Genomic DNA, 11,868 nt, shown 5'->3' with positions numbered 1-11,868 from the left:
AGCTAGCTAGATAACAGGTATTGTGTACATTTCAATCTTGCCCAAGACAGATTTCAGAATGGTCCATTTAAACAAATTTAGCTAATTTATTCATTACTAAGTGTAGCTAACATCAGATAGTTCATCCAGATATTCTTACCTTTGCCTGGATTTGGAAAACTTGTCAAATCAAATCAAATGTTATTGGTCACATACACGTGATTACCAGAAGTTGTTGAGGGTGTAGCGAAATGCTTGTGCTTCTAGCTCCGTCAGTGCAGTAATATCTAACAAGTAATATCTAACAAATTACACAACATATAGCCAATACACACAAATTAATTAAGACTATATACATATGGACGAGTGATGTCAGAGCGGAACGGACAAAGATACAGTGAATAATATAGAATATAGTATATACATATGAGATGAGTAATGCAAGATATGTAAACATTATTAACTGAATGAGATACCGTAGAATAGTATAGGAAACAGTATATACATATGAGATGAGTAATGCCAGATATGTAAACTGTAATGAGGTGCGTACTGGCGGCAGAGAAGTCAGGCGCAGGAGAGCAAAAACTGATTTACAACGGTGCCGTTTAATCAACATAAACCACCGTCAACAGAACAATACATGAAATGGGTCAAACAAAAACCCGGTAATCACCAGCATACCGTGCACAAGCACTACAAGAAACAATTACGGACAAGGACATGGGGGGAACAGAGGTTTAAATACACAACATGTAATTGATGGAATTGGAACCAGGTGTGATGGAAGGCAAGACAAAACCAATGGAAAATGAAAAGTGGATCGGCGATGGCTAGAAGGTCGATGATGTCGACCGCCGAACGTCGCCCGAACAAGGAGAGGGACCAACTTCGGCGGAAGTCGTGACATAAACATTAAGTGACTAAGATACCGTAGAATAGTATAGAATACAGTATATACATATGAGATGAGTAATGCCAGATATGTAACATTATTAAAGTGACTAGTGTTCCATTCCTTAAAGTGGTCAGTAATTTCTAGTCTATGCCTATAGGCAGCAGCCTCTAATATGCTAGTGATGGCTGTTTAGGAGGCTGATGGCCTTGCGATAGAAGCTGTTTTTCAGGCTCTCGGTCCCAGCTTTGATGCACCTGTACTGACCTCGCCTTCCGGATGATAGCGATAGCGGGGTGAACAGGCAGTGGTTTGGGTGGTTGAAGTCCTTGATGATCTTTTTGGCCTTCCTGTGACATCGAGTGCTGTAGATGTCCTGGAGGGCGGGTAGTTTGCCCCCGGTAATGTGTTGGGCAGACCGCACCACCCTCTGGAGAGCCTTGCGGTTGCGGGCGATGCAGTTGCCGTACCAGGCGGGGATGCAGCCCGACAGGATGCTTTCAATTGGGCATCTGTAATAGTTTGTTAGGGTTTTCTTTAATTTCTTTAGCCTCCTAAGGTTGAAGAGGCTCTGTTGTACCTTCTTCTCCTTCTTCTCCACTTAAAGCTTCCACCTTCTCCACTGCTGTCCCGTCGATGTGGATAGAGGGGTGCACCCTCTGCTGTTTCCTGAAGTCCACGATCATCTCTTTTGTTTTGTTGACGTTGACGTTGAGTGAGAGGTACCACACTCCCAGAGCCCTCACCTTCTCTATGTAGGCTGTCTCGTCATCGTTAGTAATCAAGCCTACTACTGTTGTGTTGTCTGCAAACTTGATGATTCAGTTGGAGGCGTGCTTGGCCACGTAGTCATGGGTGAACAGGTAGTACAGGAGGGGGCTGAGCACACACCCTTGTGGGGCCCCAGTGTTGAGGATCAGCGAAGTGGAGATGTTGTTTCCTACCTTCAACACCTGGGGGCTGCCCATCAGAAAGTCCAGGGCGGTTGCACAGGGCGGTGTTCAGACCCAGGGCCTCAAGCTTAATGATGAGCTTCGAGGGTACTATGGTGTTGTCCAGATCATCATGGCCCTGGTGTGTGACGTGAAGCTTGCGACAGGCATTTGTAGTTCTGTATGATAGCCACATTAGCAGCTATTTAGCATTTCATTTTTGGGAGGTAAATACAGGCGAATACATCACGCCAGGGTAAGCTCACATGAAACACAGACCTTATTTTAAGTGTTTCTAAAATCCCCTATGGAAAAAAATGAATGGTAGAAAAATTATTGCAACCATTTCCGTGTTTGGGTAGGTTTTATGGGTATTATGACTCATACTGTGGTACCACAGCGTTTCTAACCCATACTGTAATGCCTTTGGTGATACTCTATAATGATTCACAGATAGTGCTGACATCATCTTGCGTGGACTTACCGTTTGTTGTGATCTTGCTGCAAGTCTCTCTTTCAGGACATCCGCCTCTCTGCAAACTGTTCTTAAGGTCTTGGACCTCTGGTCAGATCGTCCATTCTTTTGTTAGTTGAGTCCACCAGTATTTGAACAAAGCTCTTGAAGCTATTTTCCTGTTGCTGTAACAATTGCTTTTAGACATATTTTTGTTGATTTAAAAGATAATGCACCTGTGACAGCAAAACACTGTCCTCTCCATTATTACAACCTTCTTTAACTTTGGGCGGCAGTATAGTAGCAAAGTAGGCTAACGCTGGTACTCCACACAATTCCAGCCAGCACAACTCACAGGGCCGATGGAAACAACAACAAACAAACAATCCTGCAAGAGTTACATTTCAAAAAAGGAGAAATTGAATATTTAATGAGGACTTGGGTTAGAGAAGCCTATGCTGCCACCTACTGTAGTAACAGCAGAGGTGTCGGCATCCTGTTAAATAAGAATACACCCCTTTCCCTTATATCCCAGCACACTGACCAAGAAGGCAGTTTTCTAATGTTGAATTGTACCTTACATGGTGAACAATGTACATTGATTTCATTGTATATCCCACCAGGGGCACATCTGGTGTTTTTAGACAGAATTCAAGCTATATTAGATCAAATCCAAAAAGGAACTATTATTTTAGCAGGCGACCTAAATCATACATTCGATAAGATTCACAGATTCAAGGAACCTCCAAAGAATCTGAAAAATGCCATGTCTACAAATAATTTACAGGACACCTGGAGACTACTACTCCCAACTACAAAAGACTACTCCTTTTTTCATTTTTTCTCAATTCAGAAAAGCTATTCAAGAATTCACTACATTTTTATTTTTTTTAAACGTTCTCAACAATTTACTGGGTTAAAAAATCCATGACATAGTGATCTCGGATCATTCTCCGGTATCATGCTTAATTACACCAACAGAAAATACACTTAGCAACAGAATATGGAGAATCAACAGAGCGTATCTTCAAGACCCGACATGTATTAAATAAATGATAATATTAAAACCTTTACCATTACAAATGTAGACATAGAGGAAAGAGAAAAGCCGACACTCAATATAATTTGGGATACTTTTAAGTCGTACATTATGGGAATGATCATACTCAGCAAAGGTTAAATCTGATTTAGAAATTAAAATTAAAGACAAATTTAATAATTCACTATTTTAGAAAAAGGCCATAAAAAATCTTTACCAAGTAAAGAATAACATTTAATTTCTGAATTTGAGCAGGAATATGATATTTTACTTTTGAAGAGATCCAACAGGTTAAACTCAATTAAAGCATAGGCTACTATTAAGCATACTACTTATTGGCAAATAAACCTGGTAAACATCTTGCAGCCCTCACAAAACCAATACATCAAACTAGTTATCATTTTAAAAGATAAAGTTACGTTAATTAGAATTAGACAACAGTGGGACTGATCCTACAGTCTTCTTAGACTCAACAAACTACAACACTTTCAGTAGACTGAGTATAGCAGCCATGGAAAGTGCTCCAACTCACGACATTCACAACAGTGGAACAACAGCTGCATGAGGCGCGCGGTGTCTTTAAGGTAATCCGGGCATTTTCTTATGGTCTGTGCTGAATGACATCATTGATATTGTCAATGGTGTAACTGAGACGAGAGATAGAGGAATAGCTGGATTTCTGAGTTTACACCAAAATAGCTGTCATTCGCAGTGCAGACTAGACCAGAGTATACCGCGGGACGCTTACATCGAGATCAGGATCAGGAGGGCGGTGAGGAATGGTTCGTCAAGCGCTGCGGCCGTCTTTCGCTGTCCATGGTGCTGTTTGAATGACAACGTCCTGATCAGCACCTCGGTGGAAGGAAGGCAGCAGTCCCTGAAGAGCTTGATCAAAAACGGTGAGCAACGGAGGGGAGGAAAGGCACGGGTCCATTGGTAAATAAGGGGTAATTGTGTTTGTCTGTTTGGGGTTTGTACAGGGACCCAAACAAGCAAATCAGAATCCGAAGGTAGGGACATAGGGTTTTTCTCGACCGAGAAGGTTTTCCCAAGCCAAGGGTGCGGCTTTGTGCAAATATTTGCCAATAAACACTGAACGTGAATTCGAATGTGTCTAATATAGGCCTAATTATATTGATTAGACTTTTGGATAGGTTTAATCTAGCTTCCCAGCTCTGTCGACTGGATGATTTACTATTTTAGATCTGCAGCAAATGACGTGGCCCCTGGCATCTTGCTATGGAGCAGCGCTACAACCTTGCAACAAGAATAGGGCTCAATTTTGTAATAGGCTTATAGGGTAGGCTACTTACCTAACACTAACTTGAGCTGTTTCGTATATGCATTCATTAACAAGAGTTTGACCTTAACTGAGACGGGTTTACAGTGTAAAATGATCATGGTAAGATTGCATGTAGTTCCTATCATCTATCATTACCTTGCTTCAAAATGTTCTATCGCTGTTGGGATTTATCCCATCTCATCCACCACCATTATGTACGACTGTAGAATATATATTTTTGAATAGAATAGAATTATATAATATATAACTTTATGAGTTCATCTTTAATAATCTGTTTAGTGTTCGTCTGTTACACATTCTATTTTGCTCTGCTCCCAACCTTTACAGACAAGACACCCGCAAGGCATCCTGAGTGCACTGCCCTTACAGAGCATGACTATAAATGCAAATTAAACATATTTACAATCAGTCTGTCTTTCCTATGTATTTCAACACTATCACAGCCATTTTCCATAGTAAACCTCTTCCTGTATTGTGATGGGAAAAGCATGCACATGGCTAGCTGGAAGAAAATGTGTTTCACTTAATTTAATTTGGGACTCTGAAATGATGAGGTTATGCTAATTATTTGTGTATGTGCTGGTTTCCTTTGAAGTGAGATGGAGTGTGTGAGATGCCAGCTGGTTCAAAGTGCTGGATTTATTAAGTCAGATTCACACTGAGTTTTCCCCTGCACATGCCCTCTCAGAGACGCATAGTACACAGCTTTTTCAAATCCATAGCTAAATCATCCAACTTTCTTATAAGAAGTTAAAAAACTATTTTTGTAAATCAACATTTTAACCACACTATTTTCCACTCCCATTCCAATTATTTTGGCTTAAATAATGTTTTCTTCTTTCTCCATCCCTGACTTGGTCTTCATTTTGTCTTCTCTTGTCCCGTTTCTTATTTTGTAACCAATTCTCCCTTTTGTAACATCTTATTTGAGTTGGATCCCCATGAGATTGAGATGGAACTGGGTTGCGTCACAACGTCCTTCAGCTATATAATCTACAGTTTGATTGATGACAGGGGGCAGCAGGTAGCCTAACAGTTAAGAGCGTTAGGCCAGTAACCGAAACGTCGCTGGTTCGCATCCCTGAGCCAACTAGGTGATAAATATGTCGATGTGCCCTTGAGCACGGCACTTAACCCTAATTGCTCCTGTAAGTCACTCTGGATAAGAATGACTAAAATGTAAATGTATGTCCTCCCGTATGTTTGCTCCCTCAGTGAGTTGGGAAGACCAGCAGGAACCATGGAACTGAGAGTGGGGAACAAGTACCGCCTCGGCAGGAAGATAGGGAGCGGCTCTTTTGGAGACATTTACCTGGGTAAGACCTTCGTTTTAATGCAGCTCTACTTATTCTCACAAACCTCTAAATAAACATATTCCAGAGTAGACTGCCTTCCATACTAACTTTAAAGGGATACTTCAGGATTTTGTCTACTTCTATCTACTTCTTCACAGTCAGATGAACTTGTGGATACAATTTTTATGTATCTGCGTGCAGTTTGAAGGAAGTTGCTAACTAGTGTTAGCACAATGACTGGAAGTCTATGGTAACTGCTAGCATGCTAGTAGATACCATAGATTTCCAGGCATTGCGCTAACGCTAGTTAGCATTCGGCTGCGAAACTACCTATAACTTCTTTCTTACTAGAAGTTAGAGGTAGATAAAGGGTTTCATTGCCAAAATCCCAAAGTATCCTTTTAAATTCTGTCCGAACACATTTCATCATTGAACACATCAAAGCTGGCCATAAAAAGAAAAGACTGTCAGAGTAGACCATGGTGATTGCATCATCAAAAAGGTGGTCATGGTATGTGTCCCTTCCTGTGTCTCTGTCAGGCATTAACATCGCCACGGGTGAGGAGGTGGCCATCAAGCTGGAATGTGTGAAGACCAAACACCCACAACTCCACATCGAGAGCAAGTTCTACAAGATGATGCAGGGAGGAGGTGAGAGAGGAGTAGGACAAGAGGGTGTGGTCAGGGGTGGGGGTAGTGGGCGACTATGTTGGGAAACCCTAACCTGAAACCTGAAGTTTTGCATGGGTTTTCCAAGCTAATGCCTAGGCTTTAGCTTAGAAGGCTTACTCTGGACCTGGGTTCGAACCCCAGTAAGTGACACTAGCTTATAAATCACACTCTCCCTTCCCTTCCCTATAGTGGGCATCCCATCCATAAAGTGGTGTGGAGCAGAGGGAGACTACAACGTGATGGTGATGGAGCTGCTAGGCCCCAGTCTGGAGGATCTGTTCAACTTCTGCTCCCGCAAGTTCAGCCTCAAGACTGTCCTGCTGCTGGCTGACCAGATGGTACAGGACGCCTCCTCCTCCTCTAAAACCTCTGTTAATCTTTTTATCATATCATATGCTTCTCTATATGCTTTATTGTGATTGCATTTTCAAAGAATACACCTTGATTATATATAACGTTATTGGCTTTAACCAAGAACTGGAACTGATAATGATAGTCAACCATTCCCTCTCTCCTTTCCCCCTCTTCCTCCACTCCCTTTCTCCTCTCCAGATCAGCCGAATTGAGTACATCCACTCTAAGAACTTCATCCACAGAGATGTGAAGCCTGACAACTTCTTGATGGGCCTGGGCAAGAAGGGCAACCTGGTGTACATCATTGACTTTGGCCTGGCCAAGAAGTACCGTGACGCCCGCACACACCAGCACATCCCCTACCGCGAGAACAAGAACCTGACCGGCACGGCACGCTATGCATCCATCAACACACATCTGGGGATAGGTACAGTACTAATTGTAATATTAACAGTGTGTGTTCACGTATGTTTGACCCTTCATCGGCTGTGTGTGTGTAGTGAGAGAGTCGATAGATTTTACGTGATTGCGTCGGTATTGATCAGGGGTTGATTCACAGAACTACTGCAGTAGGAGTATTGACCCTTCTCCATCTCCTCTCTCTTCCTCCCTCCCTCACTTCCCTCTTCTCTCCTTTCCTTTACTCTATGCTCCTGTTCTCTCCTTTCCTTTACTCTATGCTCCTGTTCTCTCATTTCCTTTACTCTATGCTCCTCTTCTCTCATTTCCTTTACTCTATGCTCCTCTTCTCTCCTTTCCTTTACTCTATGCTCCTCTTCTCTCATGTCCTTTACTCTATGCTCCTCTTCTCTCATGTCCTTTACTCTATGCTCCTCTTCTCTCATTTCCTTTACTCTATACTCCTCTTCTCTCCTTTCCTTTACTCTATGCTCCTGTTCTCTCCTTTCCTTTACTCTATGCTCCTGTTCTCTCATTTCCTTTACTCTATGCTCCTGTTCTCTCATTTCCTTTACTCTATGCTCCTGTTCTCTCCTTTCCTTTACTCTATGCTCCTCTTCTCTCATTTCCTTTACTCTATACTCCTCTTCTCTCCTTTCCTTTACTCTATACTCCTCTTCTCTCCTTTCCTTTACTCTATACTCCTCTTCTCTCATGTCCTTTACTCTATGCTCCTCTTCTCTCATTTCCTTTACTCTATGCTCCTGTTCTCTCCTTTCCTTTACTCTATACTCCTCTTCTCTCCTTTCCTTTACTCTATACTCCTCTTCTCTCCTTTCCTTTACTCTATGCTCCTGTTCTCTCATTTCCTTTACTCTATGCTCCTCTTCTCTCATTTCCTTTACTCTATGCTCCTGTTCTCTCCTTTCCTTTACTCTATACTCCTCTTCTCTCATGTCCTTTACTCTATGCTCCTCTTCTCTCATTTCCTTTACTCTATGCTCCTCTTCTCTCATTTCCTTTACTCTATGCTCCTGTTCTCTCCTTTCCTTTACTCTATGCTCCTGTTCTCTCATTTCCTTTACTCTATGCTCCTGTTCTCTCATTTCCTTTACTCTATACTCCTCTTCTCTCATTTCCTTTACTCTATGCTCCTGTTCTCTCATTTCCTTTACTCTATACTCCTCTTCTCTCATTTCCTTTACTCTATGCTCCTCTTCTCTCCTTTCCTTTACTCTATGCTCCTCTTCTCTCCTTTCCTTTACTCTATACTCCTCTTCTCTCCTTTCCTTTACTCTATGCTCCTGTTCTCTCCTTTCCTTTACTCTATGCTCCTGTTCTCTCATTTCCTTTACTCTATGCTCCTCTTCTCTCATTTCCTTTACTCTATGCTCCTCTTCTCTCCTTTCCTTTACTCTATGCTCCTCTTCTCTCCTTTCCTTTACTCTATACTCCTCTTCTCTCATTTCCTTTACTCTATACTCCTCTTCTCTCATTTCCTTTACTCTATGCTCCTCTTCTCTCCTTTCCTTTACTCTATGCTCCTCTTCTCTCCTTTCCTTTACTCTATGCTCCTCTTCTCTCCTTTCCTTTACTCTATGCTCCTCTTCTCTCATTTCCTTTACTCTATGCTCCTCTTCTCTCATTTCCTTTACTCTATGCTCCTCTTCTCTCCTTTCCTTTACTCTATGCTCCTCTTCTCTCCTTTCCTTTACTCTATACTCCTCTTCTCTCCTTTCCTTTACTCTATGCTCCTCTTCTCTCATTTCCTTTACTCTATGCTCCTGTTCTCTCCTCTTTCTCCTCTAAAGGTATACACGTTATTGTTTTGTTTTATGTGTCTAAATAAGATCAGTATAGTGTCTCCTCTCTCCATGTCTCCTCTCTCCCCCCACAACCCCCCACTCTTCTCCCCCTCCTCTCTCTACAGAGCAGTCTCGTCGTGATGACCTGGAGTCTCTGGGTTACGTCCTGATGTACTTCAACCTGGGCTCTCTGCCCTGGCAGGGCCTCAAGGCCGCCACCAAGGGGCAGAAGTACGAACGCATCAGTGCGAAGAAGATGTCCACCCCCATCGAGGTGCTCTGCAAGGGATACCCATGTAAGTAGCTAAAGTCTGTTTCTTTATCCTGGGTTTACAACACTAACTATGAGTGTGTTTGTGTTAGTGTTGTTAGAAACTCACTTCAAGTAGTCTTTCAACACCTAGCTAAATTAATGTGCATTTGACCCAAGTTTTTGGTGACACTTTGGTTACCCTCTGTCACCCACTCTATCCACAGCTGAGTCTCTCTGTCACCCACTTTATCCACAGCTGAGTCTCTCTGTCACCCACTCTATCCATAGCTGAGTCTTTCTGTCACACACTCTATCCACAGCTGAGTTCTCCACCTACCTGAACTTCTGTCGCTGTCTGCGGTTCGATGATAAGCCGGACTACTCGTACCTGAGACAGCTGTTCAGAAACCTGTTCCACAGACAGGGCTTCTCCTACGACTACGTCTTTGACTGGAACATGCTCAAGTTTGTGAGTACTGCATCCCTATTAACCATTATTATTACATTATAAATCATTTATTAACAATATATCTATTTGTTGACCATATTTATCATTACATTTTCATTTTAAATGCAATTATACATTAGCGGATTACATGTGTATTATAAATGTATAATACATGACGTTTACATAGTTGATTATAGAAACATAGTTCCCTGTGAGTTTATTTTGAATCCCTGGCACCTTCCTAACCTGCACATACATCTTTCTGCTTCAGGGGGCCAGCAGGACAGCCGAGGATGGGGAGAGGGAGAGGGAAAGGGAGAGGAGAGAGGGAAAAGAGGGGGATGAGAGGATCGGCGGAGGACCTAGGGTACCTCGTGCCCTACCCCCGGGCGGCAACCCCCTGGGCGGCGTAGACAGGATCAGAAATGGCCCCAATGCAGCAGCCTCTAACCCTGCTTCCAGAGGAGTCGCACAGTCAGGTGAGTCATGAGGCAGACAGTAGTTGAAAAGAAGGTCTGCATTCTTACATTTACATTACATTTAAGTCATTTAGCAGACGCTCTTATCCAGAGCGACTTACAAATTGGAAAGTTCATACATATTCATCCTGGTCCCCCCGTGGGAATTGAACCCTGGTCCCGCCGTGGGAATTGAGCGCCATGCTCTACCAACTGAGCCACACGGGACCATTCTTAGAATGAAAGTGAAATATCAAACAAAATCTTTATTCCATTTGGACTAAAACAAATCTAAGAGTCCGGACCTTCTCTTTTTCTACTACTGATTATTTCAGATCTATGCACCAACTACTTAGGAGTCTACTAGGGCGTAAGGTTTTTACTTACTTCATTAGGTCTACAGGATATTACTGCATAAACACGAGGGAGGGTGTGTAAACTAAACCACTTGCTCAATTCATGACTCCAGTTTGTAGCCCTCTAGTCTCTTAAAGAATCTGTTGTGTTTGGACTTGGCTGAGGAAACTTTGAGGAAAGTCCAAGGTGTGCAAGCATTTGTTCCAGCCCAGCACTAGATTCCATTTGAACAATAATGTGTGTGCGTGTGTGTAGGGAACCGGTCCCCACAAGCCGTGTCCCGTGCGGAGCGAGAGAGAAAGGTGGCCATGAGGCTCCACCGTGGCGCCCCCGCCAACATCTCCTCCTCTGACCTCACTGCACAGATGGGCCAATCACGCATTGCCACATCACAGGTAATTTACCTACCATTGTATCTCTCTCTCTATTTTGCTCTCTCTTTCTGCTATCGTGAACCCCACTGCTCCCCCACTCTTCCTCTTCTGAAAGGGATTGAAGTTTGTCTGCCTGTGTATGTGAATGTATAATATGTCTGTTGAATGCACAGCACCTTATACTAAAGCCTATGCTTTCTGTTAACCCCCTCTCCTCTTCACCAGGTCAGTGTGCCATTTGAACACCTGGGGAAGTGAGCTGCTCCTCTCTGGCCCTCTGGACTGGCAGGTAAGGACACATCAGAGGGACAACACTATGTGAACTATGGACCAACCCTAACCTGTAACATCAATGCATGATTTACTCATGTTAGTGAGTTGCATGCACAGATCTCAAGTTCGAATTTGGCCCTAAGTATGTTTATGCTTTCTTGAATGACATTTTTTGCAAATGTGTGTAAAAAGTGAAGTAAATATATTAATATTTTTTTTACAGCCATGGCATTGTATCAAATACCTACTCAAGTACTTTTGAAATTGTTGGATAAAAAAGAAAGGAGTGGGTCAACAACACTGAAGAGGGATGAAAGATGGAAGAAAAAAAGGAGAGGAACGAAGGATTGAAAGAAACTGTGAGAAGTGAACGCCTGTCCACTATGACTGTAGTTAACTGGAAGAAATTGTGAAAAGATGAAAGATTGACAACTTAAAGACACTCTCATGGTCTAGCCTTGCTTCCCGGGCTTGTAAGACCTTTGCCTCGGGCTGGTGAATGAGACTTCTGTACTACTGTCCTGGTTCACTTTCATTACGCCGGCTATATGATCAGTGAGACCATACACGTCTCTCAG

The 11,868-nt window shown here is 42.7% G+C and overlaps 1 protein-coding gene across 1 annotated transcript; it reads left to right on the top strand.

The window, feature by feature from the left end:
* Window positions 1-5,842: 5,842 nt before the first annotated feature.
* LOC120029827 (casein kinase I-like) lies at window positions 5,843-11,275 on the top strand. The gene is made up of 9 exons (XM_038975115.1): window positions 5,843-5,918; window positions 6,438-6,548; window positions 6,759-6,907; window positions 7,122-7,350; window positions 9,253-9,423; window positions 9,701-9,849; window positions 10,100-10,307; window positions 10,899-11,038; window positions 11,243-11,275. The coding sequence occupies exons 1-9, from the start codon at window positions 5,843-5,845 to the stop codon at window positions 11,273-11,275; spliced, it is 1,266 nt and encodes a 421-aa protein (XP_038831043.1).
* Window positions 11,276-11,868: the final 593 nt, after the last annotated feature.

Source organism: Salvelinus namaycush, chromosome 35 (genome assembly GCF_016432855.1).
Source record: "Salvelinus namaycush isolate Seneca chromosome 35, SaNama_1.0, whole genome shotgun sequence".
Classification (NCBI taxonomy): domain Eukaryota; kingdom Metazoa; phylum Chordata; class Actinopteri; order Salmoniformes; family Salmonidae; genus Salvelinus; species Salvelinus namaycush.
This window is presented reverse-complemented; position numbering and strand designations above follow the sequence as displayed.